Raw genomic sequence first — 23,675 nt, forward strand, 5'->3', positions numbered from 1 at the left:
ACAGATACACAGGGCAAACTATACTTTTGCTGTTGTGTCATATGACTATATTACCCTGTTCCATAAATTACAAAAGGCATTCCCCTGATTGTGAAGATCTGAACACGTAAAGTGCTAGTACTTTTGGGGTCTCTTTGAGTTACAAGTCACTGTGACTAATGATTTTGCTATCGGAGCACTTAGCATAGGTAGACGCCTCCACTTACTGAATGCTACTTGGAGTCTTATTAAGAGTATTCTAACCTGCATGATATATGAGATATATTCAGTAGATTTGGTTGCAGCCTCTGTTGGTCAGACTAATCGGAGTGGTCAGTGGAATGTCAGTCTCATGGGAAAATTCACCAGGAGCAGTGCAGTGTAGAGATAAGAGTTGGGTATTGTTTCAGGGAAAATAATCCCCATGGGTCTCTTGCATTTCTGCATGTCTTCAGTGCAGAGTCACTGGCTCCCTTTGTTCTAAATTAACTTTTCAAGCATGTTTTTAGAGAAACAGCCTTGGAAAATAGATTTAGTATTTCTCTCAGGGTCAAATGTCAAACATGCTTACTCTTCATTATGTCTATGATCCAAGGTTCCTAAACTCAGCGTTCCTCTCCTGTGAAACAACTTGCTGCATAAGCAGGTGTCCACTGGCCCTATGGGAACTGGAGCTCAGGGATCTGGTGTCATTGCCAACACTCTGGCTTCTGCTATTGCCATAAATAATAGAGGTCTTTGTCTCTAACCTAGGCTTCTTATGTCTTCTGCCTGCATTCCTGAAACTATGATGGGTTAACTTGTTAGCATACAAATAGGATAAAATATCTGACTTTTCACAGTTCTCAATGCCCCTTCCACAGATTTCAGTTTTCTAGTTGAAATTGTGGCACTGCAATGTCATCATAATCACCAATTCTATTGCTTTGACAATCTTTTAATAAGACACAGACATTTTAGTCGAAATATAATAATCATAATAACATTGAAATAATTATGGGCAATTTATGCAGTAATAACTTGTAGAGATTAATTGAAGCTATTAGAAGATAAAGAAAGTAACTTGATACCATATTGAAAATACATCTTAAAGGCTTGCAAGGAATTAAAAGAAAAAGCTGACAAAGAAAACGAACACATGTGAACTATGGTTTAGTTAATAAACAGTCTTTTCATGGAATAGGAGAGCAATAAATAGGTCCGTCAAATATTTTTTAAAGCAATCCAGCCATATAACATAGTCTTCCATGAGACTGCCCATTTTCCCCAACTATGCTAGATAGAAATGTTTGGATAGTTTATTTGGGAATTGGCAACTATGAGGGAGTACTCAAAATACCCCCATGAGCTATATAAGGAACAGCTTTTGCCCCGACTTCCATATTGTATATAATGTGTATAGGTATACAATATGTATACAATATGTATAGATATGGCAATATGTATACAATATGATGTATATGTATACAGTAGGCATAGGTATACAATATGTACATGTATACAGTATGCAAGTCAGGGGCAAAAACTGTTTATTATATAGCTCATCATTTGTTAACAAGTGAAGGTGCTGCACAAGGGGGCAGCAGTTGCTAAACCCCAATCATGAACGAGATGCAAGAGCCAGCCCAGGGGTTAATAGCTGTAAGACTAGTGAATCCTGGGACAGCCACTGCTGTCCATGTAGTCCAAAACATTGAGTGCAGATTGCTTGGTGGAAGGAAGTAAAGACTTAGGATGAAAAAGGCAGAGGTTGATTGTATGGCAGGTTCTGGACATATCACAAGCAGAGGAGTACAGGGAGCGGTTTCACAAGAGCTGGGTACGCAGCATGCTATCGGCAGCTGGTGGAACCCCTCAGGTTTCTTGGCAGTAGTTCAGGAGCTGGATTCTGCCATAGCTGCTCCTGGCTTAGCAGAGGACATCTCTGAGGGTCACATGAAAAAAGGGGCTATTAGAGGGGAAGACAGCCCCATGGCAATAACCCCTGAGGGAATGACAGCTGTGGCTTTCAGCTGAGCAATTATTGAAAGACAAGATGACCTTAGTTTAGATTCTAGGTAAAGTACTCGCACTTACTTAGTGCTATTTCTCCTTCTTTGCTGTGGCTTCTAGAATTTTTTTAGTAATGACTACTAGCATTCCGTGTAGGTTTTATTCTGACTCATTATTTCAAATGTGATTATGAACACAGCTCAATTATTTAGATGTCAGGGAAAATGGCTACTTATAACCGTGAAAAAAGTACTCAGTGAATCTCTAAAGCAAGAGAACTGTGGTCTTATTTGCTGTTTAACAAACTATGCATCTAGAAAAGCAATATTTCAAGTTTTATTAAAATATATTTAAAAATCTGTGGATAGATGAATATTTATCATACCAGGAATATTAATTTAAGATAGGTTACATTTATAACCTAATAAAGACTTGTGTATGTGTTAAGTGTGGCCTTTAAGGTACATATGGGGTTCACTAAAATTATTGTGCTTCATATGTTTAAATATTTTTAATAAACTTCTCATGAGAGATACTTCAAGGTACAATCAGTGGGGCACTAGGATGAGTATCACATGGCTGGAGTTCTAGCCCTAACTCGACAGGTAATGAGCCATATGAAATTCAATAACTCATTTAACCTCAGCAGATGTATTTGCTCCACTGCAGAGTGAGTTTTACTAAATATATCTTACACATTTAGACATGATTGTGATTCTATGAAAACATAACTGTGATAGAAATGAGGCAGCATCAGAAGAAACCATGCAAAAATGGTCAACTGGTCTTTGCCATAAATACAAAGACCACAACATTTCACTCAGATGTGATGGAAGCTTGGGAAACATTTAACTCTGATTAGGCATCCTTCAGAGCAAAACATAGCTTGGGCTGATATTTGTCCTCTAAGGAAAGCTCAATGGCTCAAAGTGTAGAATATTGTTTTTTTTATTGCCTAACATTTCATTTGTAGCCTCGGGGCCCTGGAGCGCTGACCTTGCATTAGAAGCCCCTCCAGGACTTTCTCAAGATCAATGGTTTGATCTCCACCATCATTCATTGCTGGAAATTAAACCAGACTCCTGGGGACCAAGCCACCATCAGCTGTAGCCTCAGGGAGATGGGAATCTGGGAGCAGGCCCACTTTAAGCAAACTTCTGAATAAATATAGACTTGAAAAATGAAAGAACCACACTGAAGACTGTTTCTATTTTCTAAGAAAGATGTATTTCTTTCAGTGGTAATGTATATTCTAGGTTTAATCTGGTAAGTACACTTGTAATCACTACAAACCTTTGTGAATATCAACAGAGCTAAAATTTAAAATTTATTTATTGTACTTGCTCCTGGAGTTTAATTTAATAAAATATGAGGTCTAGAGGAAGGTACTTTGTTCCTGAGAATCTCAACGTGCATTATTCGATTGGTTTCCTAACATAGAGTGTGAAAGTGAATTAGCTCATGCCAAGTGGGAGATAACAATGGCTAACAACTCTACTCTAAGTTTTGACACAGTTTATTGTGAAAGAGGACTTTTTCATCCAGGTGTTTCACTCTGCACAGTCAACTTAAATAAGGAACATGCAACCGTCCATAAAGTAATAGTGACAAGGCACTGCAATACTAAGGGCGATGCTATTCTTAGCTTTCTCTTTGATTTTCAGCCTTCTTTTCTCATTATGTTTGTCAATTAGTGGTTACTAAACTCCTTCAGGGCCAATGACCCAGTACCATTGAGTAATGGAAGAACAGAAGTTGGCTTAACTATTTTCTGAAATTTACCCTCAACATTTCTTTGTTCTTAAGTCTGGATGCAACTGCATTAGTTTTGCCTCTGGGATCCAAGGGACAACTCTCTTTCAATCCCATTAGTGACTTTTTTCCATAAAGCTAGAGAAAGTTATACAAAAAGTCAGGCAAATAACTTATTCTTATGCAACTACATAAAGATTTGCATTTTTTTTTAATTCAGCTTTAGATATTTAGTGTATTTGTACCTATCTACCTAGGCTGCATTTTATACTTCATCAAGGTCAGATCTCTAATATAACCAGAATACGATTTATCAATTATATTAGCTATTATTCTTTCTTAACTATTTTTTCAATCAACTATTATTTGAGTCCAAGTAGAAGATTCTAGAATAACTCTCTAGGTAAAAGAATTTCAAATGAGGAAGTCAGACTCCTGGAAGTAGAAACAGGAAGCATAACTAGGGAAGGATATTGTGGCTTTAATAGAGATAGGAGTGATTCTCATCTAACATGGAGCAAAGTCCTGTCCTATCCCATTAGTGTCTACAATGACCTCAAAATTTTCAAAAGAAATATTATTGAACTAAAAAAAAATAAGGACTAAAGGATATGGAAAATGAAAGGACTAACATTACGACAATAGTTATATTGTAGAGGAGTCTGACTCCATGCCATCTAAATCCCTTTCCTAGCATCTAGACTCTATTGATTACACACGACTTGTAGTTAGTATTTGTTCTTTTCCAAGATATTTCAAGTGCATAGTATTTTACAAACTCTAATGAAAATATGTTCATTTCCTTTACTGCATTTATTTTTGAGTTACAAACGAGCCATCCAAACGAACAATATTCAGTTCTCTGGGTGTTTCCTCTGCAGCCTCACAGCAATACGGTATAACCAGATCAATCATTTTTAATCAAATTATTTGTATCGCTTCTCCACATAGCACAGATATTTCTTCCACATTTGAAGCTACTCTAATGACTACAAGTATAATATAAGTCAAGCATAATTAAGGTAGTAAAGGGTCATACTCAAGTTTTAAAGATTCATGGGTTAAAATCCTTGTTCCACCATTTACTTCCTCTATTGGAAAAGTTACTTAAATTACAGAGTAGGGAGTAAGTAAGATTCTTGAAGGTAGAAAGAGAAAGTAGAACTAGGGAAGGATATCGTGGCTTAAAGAAAGATACGTGTAATTCCCATCTAACACAGAGCAAAGTCTTGTCTTCCCTAAAACAAATTTGTGCCTTTGTCCTCACTGGAAAAAGGGGGATTTACTAATCTTACTTATACCACCGGGTTATCTGAGTTTAAAATGATAAAATATGTACAAAGTGTTATATAAATAATAAGCACCCAATTAATAAGAGCTATTTTATGGCTCTTGACCCAGTACTATACAGGCAAGAAGAAATTCTTGATAGTCATTATGCTTGACTTCTAAGAGAAAAACTTGTGGTTAAACTACCAATGTCTTGAAGTGTTTAGGATACCAATGCACAAATCCTACCATTCCTTTTAGGCAGGAAGAAGTCCCTTGGTCTATGAAGAATGCTCTGTAGCAAGCATACACCCACCCGTATGTTTTGACATTGCTTGAAAGTGAGTCCTGCATGGAATATCCTGGTTATGTCCCATACTGCTTACATCTTTTACACATGGAACGAAATGATTTTCTTGGTCTCTGCCCTGAATTCAAGTGCATTATAGACAGTCATAAAAACAAACTGATATTGAGGCCCAAGAGAAAAATATCAGATGAAGTATCAAATGATACCTAGCATATATTGTGCTCTTATTATGTGCCAAACACTCCACTAAACATTTAACTGGAATCATGCCATTTAGTTGTCATAATCACCCAATGACTTCAATATTATTATCTCCATTTTACAATAATGGAACCAAGTCTCAGAAATGTTAATTTGGGCCTGGTGCAGTGGCTCACACCTGTAATCCCAGCACAGGTGGCTCACTTGATGTCAGGAGTTCAAGATCAGCCTGCCCAGCATGATGAAACCCAGTCTCTACAAAAAGTACAAAAATTAGCTGGGTGTGGTGGCACGCATCTGTAATCCCAGCTACTTGGGAGGCTGAGGCATGAGAATCGCTTGAACTCGGGAGGCAGAGGTTGCTGTGAGCCAACATCGCACTACTGCACTCCAGTCTGGACAGCAAAGTGAGACTCTGACTCAAAAAAAAAAAAAAAAAAAAGGAATGTTAATTCATCCCAGAGCACATAGCTTTTAATGGACAGAATTTGGAATTGAGTAAGGTCTAGTCATACTATAAGACTCATGTCCTTGGCCGGGCGCGGTGGCTCAAGCCTGTAATCCCAGCACTTTGGGAGGCCGAGGCGGGTGGATCACGAGGTCAGGAGATCGAGACTATCCTGGCTAACATGGTGAAACCCCGTCTCTACTAAAAATACAAAAAAAACTAGCCGGGCGTGGTGGCGGGCGCCTGTAGTCTCAGCTACTTGGGAAGGCTGAGGCGGGAGAATGGCGTGAACCCGGGAGGCGGAGCTTGCAGTGAGCCGAGATCACGCCACTGCACTCCAGCCTGGGAGACACAGCGAGATTCCGTCTCAAAAAAAAAAAAAAAAAAAAAGACTCATGTCCTTTTCCTTATACTAAATTTCCTACCAAGGTCTCCTTATACAATTATGGCATTCCATATTCCAATATCAAAAGTCTTTTGTACCTGAGTCCACATAATTTCTCTCTATTAGGAGCTCTAATGTGCTCCATATTGAGTTGGATTAACTACTGGCCCCTTCCTCAGCTAGCTTCTCCTTCGAGGAGTGGTCAAGCTCAGTCTGGAAAGCTAATGTCTAGAATGATGAGCAGAATAGATGGGAAAATGAAACTTAACATCATGTCGCTCTCTCCTGGCACACCCCTGCCCCACAACACATACCACGCATAGCCAGTTTTCACCAAAGTCCTGTTTTCTCAGCAAGCCACACCCAGTAAAGTAATATATACTTGGAAGGCATATGGAATGGGTAGGTTTTCCTTCTTGTCTTTAGAAACAGTGGCCCAAATGAATTGAACTTTTTCTGGGCAACCCAATTGGCATTGCATTAGTAAAAATCCTCATTGTGAATGAACTTGATCTATGTTCACATGATTGGCTATGACTAGAATCCTGAGAAGCTGCCACGAGATAAATTCTGTCTTTACTGTTGCCAGTGCTGTGTTACTGCCATCAGTGCTGTGGACGGAAGCTTTACGTCAATGTTGTTTGCTTCAGGGGTGTTCTGCTACTGAGGCTGCCAAAGGCTCAATACTGAATACTGAGTATTACTGATGGTATTGAATAGTGTTGGCCTTTCTCAGACTTCCCTCAATTCTATCCCTCTACAGAGCACCTGTGTAAGTGGTGTTTTATAGATTTTAGGCTTAAATCTTCCTCTTTGAGATGACCTGTGTCTAGCCCACTGTATTATTCAGGGCTACATAGAGAAACAGAACCAGTAAGATAGATAGATAGATAGATAGATAGATAGATAGATAGATAGATAGATAGATAGATAGATAGATAGATCGATCGATCTATATAATATATATATTTATCTCACCATATATATGTATGTGTATATATACGCATGCATGTGTGTGTGTGTGTATGAAGAGAGAGAGTGATTTATCATGAAGGTTTGGCTCACACAATTATGGAGGCTAAGAAATCTCATGATCTGTCACCTGCAACCTGGAAACGCAAGGAAACCAGTGATATAATTCCAGTCCAAATGTGAAGATCTCAGAACCAGGGGAGCCAATGGTATAAATCCAGTCCGAGGGCCGGGAAAACCCAATGTCCCTGCTCAAGTAGGTTTGCAGGAAACATAAGGGGCACATTTCTCCTTCCCTGACCATTTCTTTTATTTAGACCCTTGATGGACTGAATGATTCCCATCCACATTGGAGAGGGCCATCTACTGAGTACACTTATTTAAATGCTTATCTCCCCTGAAAACTCTCACAGACACACTCAGAAATAATGTTTAATCTGGGCAGCCGTTGGCTCAATCATGTTGATACATAGAATTACCATGGCACCCACCCACAGAACTAACTGGTAAATTGTCAATAGCATTAGATTTGCCATAGATTCAGAGATACTTGCCAATTCACTTCAACTAGATAGGGTTTGAGTTTCTTAATTCTCTCCTTTAGTAGATGATGCTGCCTGCATCTTCCAAAATACAAAACAGCTAATCTCTCTTTTGTTGGATGACTAGCTTTCCTAATCTGTCATGGATTTCCGGGTTTATTTACAAATCCCCACTACCTCCTCCATATTGAGTCTCTGAGGTAGCTGAGTTGCTAAATCTGCTATATACATGGTAATTTCTTAAGCCTTACACTTTCAATTTATTAACTTATAAAGGCTCACAGTAGCTCTATCATTATCCTTCACTTTTGAAGTTAAAGAAACTGAGGTGGTTAAATAACTTGCACATAGTCACACAGTTGGAATTTAAAAAGTTGTCGCTAAGCAAAGCTAAGATTCCAACTCAAGGAAATCCATCTTCAGAGTTCATGCTCTAAATCACTACCTTACTTTGCCCTGAAAAAATGAAAGATCCAAGGCTGGGCGCGGTGGCTCATGCCTGTAATCCCAGCACTTTGGGAGGCTGAGGAGGGCAGATCACGAGGTCAGGAGATCGAGACCATCCTGGCTAACATGGTGAAACCCATTTCTACTAAAAATACAAAAAATTAGCTGGGCGTGGTGGCGAGCGCCTGTAGTCCCAGCTACTCAGGAGGCTGAGGTAGGAGAATTGTGTGAACCCGGGAAGCGGAGCTTGCAGTGAGCCGAGATCATGCCACTGCACTCCAGCCTGGGCAAGAGAATGAGACTCCATCTCAAAAAAAAAAAAAAAAAAAAAAAAAAGATCAATTTAAGAGCACACCAAAAATTTCAGAATAGCTAAGCTACCTAACTAAAATTAATCAGTTTCACACATCTCACTCTATGGTCTTATGATATTCATATGAGTATATTTTCCATCTTCTGTTGACCACTGCCATGAGTTACCCCTTTCTGGTTCACACTATAAAAATTATAACAAGAGGATATGTTCTCTTTTCTCCTAAATATTTATACTCTTGTCATTAGGTAACAAACAAACAAACAAAAACCCTGTAACATAACACCCACAAAAGGATTGAATAAAAATAATGGTGTGACAAGTCCAAATTTTGCTTCCAAACAAAGCAAATTTATTTAATACAAAGAATATTTTCCAAACTCAAAAAATACTTAAGAAATAATGAAATCAGGAAGAAAAACAAACAAACAAACAAAAAAAACCCAGCGGGTTTTTTTTGCTAAACTTCAGTTCATTCTATATAAAGTTTTCTAGTTGCTATGTCGTTATAAAGCCCATGGAGGTGAAATTCAAAATTACCTTGCATTATTCAAGACTTAATCTTATAGTTAATTTAAGAATGTCATGATTCAATGGCTAAAATAACAGATGGCCAGTGAATACGTCTGGATTTTAGCTGTGGTTCTGATGTTAACTACTTGGTCAACCTCTGATAGAGTTGAACCTATCATACTTCATAGGACTAGGTAGGCTTTTGCGCTTGTTTTAATTCCAATATTTTATGAATTTCTGAGACTAGTAGCACATTACTTAATAAGCCAGATCCAATGCTAAATATTTCCAAAGAAAGCAACTCACAGTCAAAGTGTGAAGTTTCCTTTAAGTATTCATGTTATTTCCTGGCTACAAATCTTATTGCTTAATAGCAAATCATATCCTACTGCTCTAAAATAGTTAGCATGCTTTCCAACCCCACATTACCACTAGGCATACCCAAAAGAACAACAAGAAAAAAAATCTTATCTTTGGAGACAGTAGTAAAATAAGACATGTTCATTTACTAACAAACACACATACAACATTTTGTATTTAAAGAAATACAAAATATTTAAGTATCTCAAAAATAAATTTATCCTAATGAGAATATATGCTATCTCCCCTACAGATCTTCACTTACTAGGCAATTGAAAACCACCAGTAACACAGCAAGTTGGTTCATAAGTACTGGAAGAAGATTCCAGGAGTTGTGGCTCAGGTGTTACATTGACCAGAGGTCTACAGGAACTGGAATCAGGGTTCTCAGACTGACATTGGCTAGAGGCACATTCCAGAGTTAGGCAATTTTTAGACTCAGAAGTCTTGGGTGGGCAACTGTTTCCCTTGAGGCTTGCAGGATGGCAGCTCTGGGCTACAAAACCCATCTGCTGAGTGCTTTCTGATTGGCAAGGCTGAGAAACACAAGCCAGCCCTGCTGAAGAACTTTCTGATTGGCACGCTGTCCTTTCGCAGGGCCTGGAATTGGAGTAAGTTGTTTGGACAACTCCGGGGAGGCAGGTACTTTGCACACAGCTATCGTCTGTGAATAAGTCCTGTTCACAAATGGTCATTTGGCAGCTGGTGGTTTCATTGCAGGTTTCTTGAAAGTTGTCCAGAAGCCAGGTTCTGATATGGAAGCTGCTGGGCAAACACAATCCATCTTCAAAGCTTATAGGATTAGTGCCATGTGTGATGGCAGAGAGTGGTGGGGCATTGTGGAAGCTCCTGAGTGAATGGCAGTGGCTATGAGGCATATTGCTAAAATCCTTAATTAAAGATGGTTATAAGGACTCAACATGCTGAGTTTGAAAATTAAATTATTTGGTGGAGCGATTATATACTCAGAAACCTGGGTGTTGGCTTCTTCTCAAGACTTCTTTGCAACTCCTTGCTTAAACTAATTTGAAGGATAACATCTCATTAGCACTTTGGTTATATACGAAGATGATGTCTTATTAACAAAGATGTAAGTCCATTTTGAATCTTCAAAATGGCTTTTATGTTAGCTCCAAAGATGACTCATTCAAGGTGGGGTTGGTCAAATAAGAGTCTAAACCTGTTCACCCAAGCTAACTTTTTTTTTTTTTTTTTTTTTGCCACCATGACTCTGCACATTGGTAAGTGGACAACAAGAAATGCATAAGGCAGTGGCCAGTTGAATACTGATTAACATTTAGCACTGGTTTTGAGAGCTGCCCATGTAACAGAATGTGGTAATTTGATGTTCAAGACATTTAAAGTTAGAATTGGATCCAGTTGAGCCCCATCTCATTCCACTCAGATACTGTTCTCTCCAGTGGACCAGGATGTGAGAGGACTTTGTGATCACATTCCTTCTCACTGTTCATGCGAAGTACTGAACATGGCCATTGCCCAAGGAACACCTGTCTTTTGCCTAACATTTCATTTCCCTCATCTCCTTGAAAGCCAAGTTTAAATGCTTCCTTTTCCTGAAGTCTTTCCCCATCTTCCCATTTAGGAGTTATTACTTCCTTTTCGGAATTACTAATAGATTTAATTCCTTTTTTCTATACTTGACAAAGTGGTTTGTTTACTTGCGTTTGTGCTTCTCAAAGGTTGATTCCTTTCCTTTATAACAAACCTTCTTCAGATGTGTTTTTCATCTTTCTCTATTCTGTGTTTTTTTTATTGACTGCGGACAGATGAGCAGCTCCTTTGTTTATTGCATTAGGACATCGTTCTTAGCATAGTTTCATACTCATGGCACAGAACGGACCAGCACAATTTCTGTAACATATTCTATAATATACTTGGCTCAGCTAATGACAATAAAATAGAAGTATAGTCTTAGTGCACTATCTAGACTCCCTTTCCAAGGTCCGAAGAAGCCCAAGAACATTCAGCAATTCTCAGTAATTCTTATGCAAACACTTCCTTGATATGTGAAAGACTGAGGATATTATAAATATAAAGGGGCACATCTGAATACTTTCAGCTTTATAGGCTGCACACTCGTCTTGTATACAATACCTTTATAAGACATGCGAGTCATTTATAATTTTGAATAACCACACTTGTATGTTTAAATACCTCACTGTGCCCTCCACATGAACCCTACAGCCACCCATTTAATTCTTACACATATTTGTATTTATTATTGCACAGAGGCTTCATTATTGCACGGAGGCTTCCTTATAGCTTGTGACTTTCTTGCTTAAAGATACCAAATGGATTCTCATTGTCCTTAGAATAAGATCTTTTTCCTTTAGCCTTCCCTACAACATCTTATAAGACCTAGCCATAGCCTATTTTTCTTTCTTCTTATTATTATTATTTTATTTTTTATTTTTTGATGAAGTTTCGCTCTTGTTGCCTAGGCTGGAGTGCAATGGCATGGTCTCGAGTCACTGCAACCTCTGCCTCCCTGGTTCAAGCAATTCTCCTGCCTCAGTCTCCCGAGTAGCTGCGATTAGAGGCGCCAACCACCACGCCCAGCTAATTTTTGTATTTTTAATAGAGACAGGGTTTCAACATGTTGGCCAGGCTGGTCTCGAACTCCTGACCTCAGGTGATATTCCCATCTCGGCCTCCCAAAGCGCTGGGATTACAGGCGTGAGCCACCACACCCGACCCTATTTTTCTAAGAGTAACTCTTGTCATGTGGCTCTGCCCAACATGCTTCATCCTCACAGGCCTTATGCAGCTCCTTGGCACACTAAACCTTTCCTTGCCTCTGTACTTTGCACACGCAGCTGCCTGTCTGTTTCATCCCTCCATTGCTTTCTCCCATTCTGTCTATAGTTCTCATCTTTTGTGTCTTAAGAGTTACTTCTTTGAATGTCTCTCTATCATCCTATATGAAAAAATTCCATTATCAGGGTCTAATATTTTTTTCCTTTTTAAAACTCATCTTAACTTATGATGATTTTATTTATTTCTCTTTTGTACCTTTGCCACTAATTGTGAATTCCATGAAGAGGAGAAGCATGTGTATCTTCCTCACTTCCATACCCACAACACTGTGCCTGGTGTCTTGTTGCCACATCACGAGATCTCCATAAATGTATCTATCTTCAAAAATTCATAAATAGAAGGTGCTAAATAAAAATTGATTCAAATTATAACTAAATGTCTGAAGAAATATAGTTTTGAAATTTTGGCATAGCCAAGATTTCTAAGAATTGGCAAGAGTATTGAACTCAAAGGAAAAAAAATTAAAAACTATGTCTTTTTTTTGGCTACCCCTTTGTTTAATAAGAACAAAATCATTAAGAAAGCTACTTATTAGCATGGCACAAACTTATTCAATTATTTCAAAATCATGTTTATTTGTAGATTATTTATTTATTTATTATTGTTTGAGACAGAGTCTTGCTCTGTCATCCAGGCTGGAGTACAGTGGCGTTGATCTTGGCTCACTGCAAACGCCACCTTCCAGGTTCAAGCCGTTCTCCTGCCTCAGCCTCCCAAATAGCTGGGATTACAGGTGTGCGCCACCATGCCTGGCTAATTTTTGTATTTTTAGTAGAGACGGGGTTTCACCATGTTGGCCAGGCTCATCTCGAACTCCTGACCTCAAGTGATCCACCTGCCTTGGCCTCCAAATGTTCTGGGATTACAGGCATGAGCCACTGTGCCCAGCCGTGTAGGTATGTTTTTACCATGAAAATGGGAACCAGTTTTCAATGTTTTCAATGCCAACACAGAGTCCTCTTGCCAAATTGTGTAGGCATAGGCAGGACATCCTATAGGCTGGAATTTACAGAACTGTCTCCAGCCAGCAGCCTTCTTATTAATTTCACAATATGCAGTCAGTTAGTGAGTACTTGGGCAGTCCCTTCAAATTTCATATGGTGATGTTAAGTCTGTCATTTGTGAATAAGGTCACTCCATGAGTTATTTTCTCTTTGGAATGAGGCATTCACACATTTTATTTAAGTGAGTGCCAAATTAATAAGTGTTTCAGTATATAATTTTGATTCAATGAGTAAACACAGATTTTGGTTGTTGCTGGATTTATAGAGGGAGTTACCTGGTTTATTACTATGGGATGACGTAGGAATTGTTTACATGCAGCCTACTTAAAGCTAAGTATTAGCTTTGTAAGCATTTGAAAATATATGATTATGTAGTTTATCTGCTAGTATTCTTGAGAAGTAGATAGAACTGGTTACCTAATTGCATACAGTAACTGGATACTCTTGCTACTAAGGGTTGAACAATTCCCTGGTCTCTCCTGGACTTGAAATCATTCTCCTGGAATGATTGCAGCTGCAGTGGCACCTCCTCACCACCAGAGGGTGGAATATCAACATTTGGTATGAGGAGGCAATTAAATATAAGAATTCTAGAGTGAGAATGCCAGGATTCTAAGCCAATATTTACAATCTCAAACTGTAACTTCGAACAGGTTCAATAAGTTTTCTATGTCATGGCTTTTTCATTTTAAAAATTAAAATAAACAAGATATTGTATATGGTACCAGATTGCCTGCCACATATTGAATGATAAATAATAACAGCTATTATTACTGACTAGGTTAGGAATCTTAATGCAGACTAAGACACTTCTCATGATAACGTCAATCTAGGATTGATATAAAATTATAAGCAAAAACAAGCACAGTTTTTTTATGTTTATGATTATGTTGTTGATTTATAATTATGTGTTAATTTTCACATTCCTTTAAAGATTGGATTATACTTATTCCCATTAAGGATGGAACTTGTCTCCATCTCTTAAGAGCTCAATATTTCATAGTTGTAACATTGAATAATTTATATGTCCTTTATATTTGATCATATGGCTATGCTAAACTTCTTAATCACTTGTTTAGAAACATTAATGTAAAATAAAATAAAATAAAATAACCATTATTTTATTTTTTTAGAGGCAGGGTCTTCCTCTGTAGCCCAGGTTGGAGTGCAGCGGCGTGATCACAGTTTGCAACCTCGAACTCCTGGACTCAAGCAATTCTCCTACCTTGGTTTTCTAAATAGCTAGGACTACAGGCTCACACCATGACACTTGATTATTTTAAATTATTTTGTAGAGACAGGGGTTTCACTATGCTGCCCAGGCTGGTTTTGAATCCCTGGACTCAAGTGATCCTCCTGCCTCACCCTCCCAAAGTGCTGGGATTACAGGCATGAGCCACCATGCTTGGGCCTAGGCACTCTCTTCATCCCAATGGTACCATAATTTATTTGCCTCATCCTTGTCTTAGTTTTATCTTGTCAACCAAACTCATACCAAATGCCCTAAGTTAATTTTAATCCATTCCTCTTCTCCATTCACCAAATGCCCTAAGTTAATTCTAATCCATTCCTCATCTCCATTCCGTAAGTTTCATATAGAACCATTGCATAGCAATGAAGGAATACTAGAAAAAGTGTGAAGAGATCTTGGCTCCATCAATTCACTGCATAAATTTGGACAAGTCACTCTGCCTCTCTGAATATCTTTTAAGATAATGAGTTTAGATGAGAAGCTCTCTAAGGTCCTTTCCAGCTGTCACATCCTATAATTTTCAGTCAGAATCTTAATAACATAGAATTAACATTACATGACATCTTGTCAAATCTGTCTGTTGTATGAAATCTTCACTTGCATTTAAGACCATCTGATTTTTATTAAGATTACATATAAAATTTTAACAGGACAGACCAAAGACTGAAGTCAGTACATTATTAGTTCCCACAGATGCTAGTCAAGATCCACAACTGTAAAATTAGTAATCTTATAGTATTTAATCTTATAGTATTAATCTTATATTAATTCATCTTATAGTATTAATCTTATAGTATTTGAGAGCAACTCTTGAGAATAAATTAAAAGTATATTTCTGCAGTCAAGTGCACATTAGTCTACCACAAAAGAGGCTTTTATTGAGGAAAATGAATAACTTTTCTTAAATATAATGTTCTATGAAATAAATCAAGTATCATATAACCCTTCTCAGACACTGTAATGCATATAGAAAAAAATTTTAAGTTATGGAATATTCAAAATTCTTATGTGGAATATAGAAATGGTATTTTGCCAGCTTTCTGTTTCTAATGAGAAATAGATATTTTATAATATGATAAAGTAAAGCATATGTGACATCATTTGTTCTCTGAGACTGTCTCTAAATAATTTTGCTTCTTTGGCTAGTTCTTGGTCACTTACAATTCAGTTATATGACACATTAATTCAAATAGCCAAACAAAAAACAAAATAAGTAAAACATAAAAGTTGGAGGATTACACAGTGTCTATGCAGCTCTTAACAATAAGTAATTGGAGAAAAGAGTGAACCACAGTGTTTTGACTATCTGAGTATTACAGTCCACATTTTCCGACCCTTTGTTCCATTGTGTCTTGGATGTGAAAGCATTATAGTTTATTGTAGTAATTATACCCTTGTTTTTGCTTCTTTCCCCAGATATAGTTGTTCTTGCCTTCCTCTGAGGTTATCTTTGAGTGAAGCTATTTTTTCTGTTTGTGTGTGATCCAGAAATGTGAATTTGTTTTTGAGCTGTCTCACTTCTGTAGGCACTGGAGTTGTGACAGTGTGTCATTAAGACATTGAGATTGTGCTAAATCCATTGTGATGACAATGATCAGAGGATTGGTGACAACTAGCTTATCTAAAAAGAGTTCCACTAGCAAAAATGAATGCGTGTTTGATGTGTCATTGACATATCCTGGGGACTGTCACCTAGCTCAATTCCATTCATTTATTCAATATTTATTTATCTTTTATTGAGTACAGGCATACCACATTTTATTGTGCTTTTCTTTATTGCACTTTGCAGATACTGCATGTTTTACAAATTAAAGGTTTGTGGCAACACTGAGTTAAGCAAAGCTATTGGCATCATTTTTCCAATAGTGTGTGCTCACTTCAGGTCTCTGTGCCACATTTCGGTAACTCTTGCAGTATTTCAGACTTTTTCATTATTATTTTATCTGTTATGGTGATCTGTGATCAGTGATGTTTAATGTTATTCTTGTAATTGTTTTGGGGTGCCACAAACCACATCCATATGATGAAATGGGAAAAGTTCTTTTGTTCTCCCTTGCAAGGCATGCAATGGGGTTGTGGCTCGCTTCTTTGGTGATCCCCTGCTCAAACCTCTGGGGGAACAGGCAGATGGACAGGTTGTGGGGCTGCAACCCTACAGCAGTGTCTAGGAGTGAATGTTTACAGCTGTAGCCCCCGTGGGCGTGTGTTACGGTGTTCTTTCAGTTTAGTTGTCCAGAGGCAGCTTGTGTTAGTCAGCTCAATCACACCCTCTGCCGTATCACAAAGACAGGCGGCTTTCTGTATCCCAGAGTTTGTTGCCTTGGTATACCAGAAGAATCAGAGCACATGTGGGCTTGGAGAATGAGTTGAGTGCAAGTTTTATTGAACGGAAGTGGCTCTCAGCATATGGGGGAGCCAGAAGGGAGATGGAGTGGGAAGGTGGTTGTACCCTGGAATTGGGCCCGCTCAGTGGCCAGGCTCTCCTCTAACTGCCCCAGCCAAACTTCGCATCATTCCACCAGTTGATGGTCTGCGGGTCTGCCGGGGTCTGTCAGTGTGCTCTTACACCAGTGCATTCCTCTTGACATCTAGCCACTTGTGTCTTCTTCTGCTGGTGTGTTCCTCTTGATGTCCAGCTGCTTGTGTGCATGCCCACTAGGGTTTCGGGTTTTTTATAGGCACAGGATGGGGGGCGTGGCAGGCCAGGTGGTCTTGGGTAATGCAACATTTGGGCACAAAAATCAGAAATGTCTGTCCTCACCTAGGTCCGTGGGCACAGGCCTGGGGGGTGGAGCCATAGCCAGGCACCTACCTTTCTCTACCCAGCACTTCCCTGCCCACCTCCCATACCAATAAGACAACAAACTTAATAAATCAAATGTTGTATGTGTTAGAATGGTTCCATCGAATGGCATGCCCCTGTCTCTCTCCCTCTCTTCAGGCTTCCCAGTTCCCGGAGACACAACAATATTGCAATTAGTCCAATCAAGAACCTAAAATGGCCTCTGTGTGTTCAAGTGAAAGGAAGAGTCACATGCCTCTTATTTTAAATCAAAAGCTAAAAATGATTACGCTTAGTGAGGAAGACAATGCTGAAAGCTGAGACAGACTGAAAGCTAGGCCTCTTGCACCAAATAACTGACTTGTGAATGCAAAGGAAAAGTCCTTAAAGGAAATTAAAAGTGCTAACCTATACTAATGAGAAGAATGATACTCTATATGAACACACAAATGATAAGAAAGCAAAACAAGCTTCTTGCTGATATGGAGAAAGTTTCAGCGGTCTGGATAGAAGATCAAACCAGCCACAACATTATCTTAAGCCAAAACCTAATCCAGGGTGAGGCGCTAACTCTATTCAATTCAATGAATACTGAGAGAGGTAAGGAAGCTTTAGAAGAAAAGTCAGAAGCTAGCAGAGGCTGATTCATGAGGTTTAAGGAAGGAAACCATCTCTATAACACAAAAGTGCAAGGTAAATCAGTAAGTGCTGATGGAGAAACTGCTGCAAGTTTTCCAGAAGATCTAGCCAAGATCATTGAAGAAGGTGGCTACACAAAACAGCAGATTTTCAATTTAGATGAAATAGCATTCTATTGGAAGATAACATCATCTAGGACTTTTATAGCTAGAGAGAAGTCAATGCCTGGCTCCAAAGTTTCAAAGGACAGGCTGACTCTTTTTTAGGGGCTAATGCAGCTGGTGACAAGTGCAAGCCAATGCTCATTTACCGTTCTGAAAATCACAAAGCCCTTAAGTATTATGCTAAATCTAACCCACCTGTGCTCTGTAAATGGAACAAAGCCTGGATGACAGCACATCTGTTTACAGCATGGTTTACTGAATATTTGAAGCCCATGGTTGAGACCTACTGCTAAGGGAAGATTCATTTCAAAATATTACTGCTCATTGACTATGCACCTAGTCACCCAAGAGCTTTGATAGAAATGTACAAGAAGATTAATGTTGTTTTCATGCCTGCTAACAGAACAGCTATTCTGCAGCCCACAGATCAAGAAATAATTTTGACTTTTAAGTCTTTGCAGTGGTCTGGAACCTGCAATATCTCTGAGGTGTGTCTGTATTAACTGCTGGCAAGATTCTGTTAGACAAGATTCTGTTTTGTTCATGGAGGGTACAATGAGGGTAAACAAACAAGTAAAAAATAGTACTGAATAAAAATAATACTTTTAAATATTAAAAATTGGTACACACACACACACACACACACATATATATATATAATGCTAGTATTGTTTAGGAAATAATCAACTTTACTGACTATAGAGTTTATTTAAAAGGGGTAATCCCGGCATGGTGGCATGTGCTTGTAGTCTCAGCTACTCAGGAGGCTGAAGAGGGAGGATTGCTTGAGCCCAGGAGTTCTGGGTTGTAGTGTGCTCTGCTGATTGGATGTCCACAGTAAATCTGCATCAATATGATGACCTCTTGGGAGCAGGGGACCCCTACATTGCCTAAGGAGGGGTAAACTAGCCCAGACTGGAAATGGAGAAGGGAAAACTCACTGCTGATCCGTAGTAGGATCATGCCTGTGAATAGCCACTGCACTCCAGCCTGGACAACATAGTGAGACCCTGTCTCTAAAAAAAAAAAAAAAAAAAAAAAAAGCAAGCAACCAACCAAACAAACAAACAAGGTGAGAAAAAAGATATTTCTGTGAACTTTGAAGGGAGGAGAGATATATTCCTGTAATAGATCCTAGGCTGTATATGATCTCAGTCCTACACCATGTGTTCATGGAAATGGGAGTGGGTAGCATTGATGGAGTGTACGTTGGTGAAGTGTAGGTAGGTAAAGGAGTGGTGAGAAAGGGGCTGGAAGGAAGGCAGAGATGGGTTGCAAATGGCCTTTACAATTATATTAAGGGGACTTCATTGGAAAGGAGGATTGTTGAAGATTTTAAATGAGTGTCTCATTTAAAAACATGTTAGCTACAAGTAACAGAAATTGTAATTCAAAATGGCTTAACCAATAAGGAATTTTACTGGTTTACATAAACCAGTGTCCAGAAGTGAGATGGTCCAGGCTCTGTTCTCCTGAATTTCTCTTGGTTCTGTCCTCTTTCATTTGATGACTTAATTTTCAGGTTAGGTCGGGCATGGTGGCTCACGCCTGTAATCTCAGCACTTTGGGAGACTGAGGCAGGCACATCACTTGAGGTCACTTGAGGTCAGGAGTTCGTCAACAGCCTGGCCAACATGGCAAAACCCCATCTCCACAAAAAATACAAAAACTAGCCGGGCATGGTGGCATGCACCTGTAATCCCAGCTACTCAGGAGGCTGAGGCAGGAGAGAATCACTTGGACCCAGGAGGCAGAGGTTATAGTGAGCTGAGATTGTGCCACTGCACTCCAGCCTGGGCAACAGAGGGAGACCCTGTCTCAAGAAAAAAAAAAAAAAAAAAAAAAAAAAAAAAAAAAAAAAAAAAAAAAAACCAGGCCATATGCAAAACGGATGCAGCATTCCACATACAACAAATTCCGGAGGTAGAGAGAGTCCCTTTAAGAAACCCCAGAGAAAGAACTTTACCAGAAGCATTGTTCCGCATGGCTCCTTGTTTCTCATTGGCTTACATCAGATCACATGCTCATTCCTGAACCAATCACTTTCAGTAGGTACTGGGGTGCTCTAGAGTAGCCAAATTCAATCCTAAAGCCTAAGGCATAACCACATTCATTTGCAGGACTATATGTGGACAAGGAGGGAGGCACAAACAAAATTCAATTTCCATAGAAAGAAAAGCGAGAAGGAAAACAGATGTGAGAGCAGTGAACGATAAGCTACCCACATCCACTCAGATATTTGAAAATGTAGATGATTGTGTTCCACTTAATGTAAGAATATAATGGACTATCTGGTTTTACATCTAGATACAAGCCCAGGATATCAACTGGTAAAGTCTTACTTCTCAGTCCGTGTCACCTATGCATGATACTGCCAGGTCTCAACAGTTTTCAGGTGACTTCTACTATAACATCAGATGGCTTTATAGTGACCAAATAAAAGGAGGAGGGAGTGAAGCACCAACATTAAAAAGAAAAAAAGCCTCTTAGATATTATATTATTCTTCTTATAGTGGAATGCATACATGTTTAATTTCATCCATACCTAAACCGTTTGTTTCATGATACTAGCTACTGAAGTCAGTTAAAATCCTGACCTCAGAATTTTATTATGTCTTATATATGTCTAGGAAGGATGATTACACAGGTAGGATTTTAATAATTTTCTCATAAAAACAGCCAGGCTAGTACTTGCTAAAACAGCACTGCTGTCTCTGGATCTTTCCTTCCTAGACTAGACCCATTAGTAGTTTAACCAAAGTGAAGTGTCCTGATTAGGCTTAAATGGCCACGAATAGAAAAGCAGAGATAATCCCCTGTCCAATCTCTGAGTCTACTTAGCAGAAATTCCCAGGAACTAGCTCTCTGTTGTTAGAAAACTCTGCCTATTAGGGAACCTACTCCTTTCCTTCAAAGTGAATATTTTATTTTTAGACAAAAAGTGGGGATTTCAAATTCCCAACAGACATCTTATAAAGAAAACTAACAACAAGATTTGTGATCTGATACCAGATTAAATGAGTTTATTTGAAGAAAAAGAAATCAACTCTTGATCCATTTTTAACTAGAAAAGGAAGGAGAAAATACAAGAAAACAGAAGAAAAAGAGATGAGTATTCTATGAGAAAAGTTATTTTAATATTAATAGGTTTTAAAAAATTATCTCTTCTGGTTAGTAGAATATAGATTCTATCTAGATAATAGCTGAGATGCACTTTGAGAGAAACAATTGTAACATGGAGATTTGGAGCCCTTAGCAAGTTGATCGGTAGAAGCCAAATCCACAAGTTGGTCTGTAATGAGAAGATTGGAACATCCTAGAGAGAACATATGTTGGGTGGCAGAATCCAGATCCATAGCCCAGGGAAGAGAAGCCACAGCCTCCATAACCTGCGGATCTGAAGTCACTGGATCCACAGCCCACTGAGTAGCAGCTCCTCGATCCATAGCCCAGGGAGCGGCAGCTGCTGGATCCAAAGCCTAGCGATCCAGAGTAAGTCGACTGGCAGGGACCGCAGAGTAAGGAGATTCTGGGGCTGTAGCAGGAGGTCTGGCAGGGGCTGCACTCCACACAGGACATGTGGCAGCTAGGGGTGTCCGAGCAGATCTCCTGAAAGCTCTTATAGGGAGAGGAACCCAGCTGGCAGGTGCTGGGAGAGCAGAGGTCAGTGCTGCAGACCAGGTTGCTGTGGTATGAATAGCCACAGGAGTAGCCTGGGTAGCGCAGGTAGCCCCCAGAGGAGCGGGAGGAGAAGTTTCCAGAGCTGTAGTTGTAGGACATGTTGAGAGGAGATGTGAGTTCAGCTGAGTTGCACTGAGAAGATGCCCTCATGTCCCTGCCTGTGCCCAGTGACGTTTATACCCTCACGCTGCTGGGTGTGATGCAGTATCTGGGACACCTCCCCCCATTCTTGTGAATGTGTTTCCATCAAATGACTAAGTAACCTAGGTTATAAATATAACTCAACACAATCATTTGTCGTTAACAACAGTGTATTAATTCCGGTTTATTGAAGCCCATTGGCTTCTCTCTGTTTCTCTCTCTCTCTCTCTCTCTCTCTCTCTCTCTCTCTCTCTCTCCCTCCCCCCCGCCCCCCGCCCCCCATCTCTTTGTCTGTCTGTGTCTCTCTCTCTGCCGAAATAAGAGTCAAGCTCAATAAAAGGGGTGGTCATGATACACATAGTGCCTCCCCACCCTTTTATTGAGCTTGACTGTGGGTATTCTGAGCTTCAGCCTGCAAATTCCTACTGGTACTCCTAACAGTCATCAGCACCCACCCACTCCCATTATTTACATATGCTTTATTAAGCATTAACTACATGCACAACATTTAAGAGTGTCCTGTGATTTAATCTTTGCCAACATCTTATGAGATACAAATGGTCATAAACAATTTAGAAGTGAGGCCATGGAGGTTTCGAGAAGTGATGTAACATTCAGGTAATAAACAAATCATGGACCCCATGCCATCCCAGGTGTATCTGTCTTTAAGGTCAGCAGAACCACACTATATAGACAATTTGTGAAGCTTGTAATTTCTGCTCCCCAAATCACATGGACAATTGAGTATGCAGGTGAAAAAACAAAAAACTTTCAAGGTGTTAATATTTGCATTTCATCTGATATATCTACTTGAGTATTCTTACCCCTTTTATGAATTCCCCAAATATAGCCAGCTGAGGGGACAGCTTAATTGATTTTGGTTATTTTTTTAGTATTCAGAGTTACTATAGAGATGTTTTGTTACAAATTATCTTCTATTTGCCCTCTCATTCAGCTTATCCTCTTTAAACAACTCGTGTTTTATCCACCATGGAGTTATTAGATTCTTTTTTAGTGTGAGGCAGAAAATTCTTTGGCAAACACAGACTTTCACTGGGACTAGTTGTTAGAAACTGATATGCCTTTAGTGAGTTGACTACCAATAAAATACATTTGCAGAAACTTGAATTTTAATAGGGTGCCGACCTTTTGCCAACTCAGTTGGGAGTGAGAAATATGACACCTTTGAGAGTGATTCATTTCACTCCTTGCTCAGCTTCTCCTGTTCATCCTTTTACGAAGACAAAGCAGCATAAAATTTACCATTATATTAAGTAGTTAAAATTATCTTTACCACTATAAAACATCAATGGTATAAAGAAAAATCTTGGAATTAGAAATGTCTTTTTTCCCCACTTATTATCATATCCAACTTCTGCCTTCAAGCATCTTTTAGAAACTGGAAAGCAAAAAGCTATTTATGTAATTTGATCTTTTCAAACTGTTTCATAGATGATTGTTTTTTGTAATCTCCTGTAGTATTTGCTTATCTGGCAACAAGGGAATATTTTGTCCATTGTTTTGCTAACAAATTTCTACCAAGTGCATTGCTCACATTACACCAAATCCGTTTGTGAAAGAGATACCAAAATGGAGTCATTTATGTCAAACTCTAACAAAATGGGGTCAAGAGAGACCACAAAAAAATCCTCATGCACACATGCCTGTAACAAGGCTTATCACAAGAACTT

At 39.0% G+C, this 23,675-nt stretch overlaps 2 protein-coding genes and 1 long non-coding RNA gene across 3 annotated transcripts in view; 1 reads left to right on the top strand and 2 right to left on the bottom strand.

The window, feature by feature from the left end:
* LOC139362986 (uncharacterized) overlaps nucleotides 1-23,675 on the top strand; it is a 114,323-nt gene that overhangs the window by 80,676 nt on the left and 9,972 nt on the right. The window lies entirely within an intron of this gene.
* Nucleotides 9,709-10,389, bottom strand: LOC105472762 (keratin associated protein 27-1). The gene has a single exon (XM_011726290.2). The coding sequence runs from the start codon at nucleotides 10,359-10,361 to the stop codon at nucleotides 9,741-9,743; it is 621 nt and encodes a 206-aa protein (XP_011724592.2). The 5' UTR covers nucleotides 10,362-10,389; the 3' UTR covers nucleotides 9,709-9,740.
* Nucleotides 21,349-21,978, bottom strand: LOC105472763 (keratin-associated protein 13-1-like). Its single transcript, XM_011726291.3, has one exon. It carries the CDS (start codon nucleotides 21,940-21,942, stop codon nucleotides 21,415-21,417), a length of 528 nt encoding a protein of 175 aa, XP_011724593.2. The 5' UTR covers nucleotides 21,943-21,978; the 3' UTR covers nucleotides 21,349-21,414.

The sequence above is a fragment of the Macaca nemestrina genome, chromosome 4 (genome assembly GCF_043159975.1).
Source record: "Macaca nemestrina isolate mMacNem1 chromosome 4, mMacNem.hap1, whole genome shotgun sequence".
Taxonomy (NCBI): domain Eukaryota; kingdom Metazoa; phylum Chordata; class Mammalia; order Primates; family Cercopithecidae; genus Macaca; species Macaca nemestrina.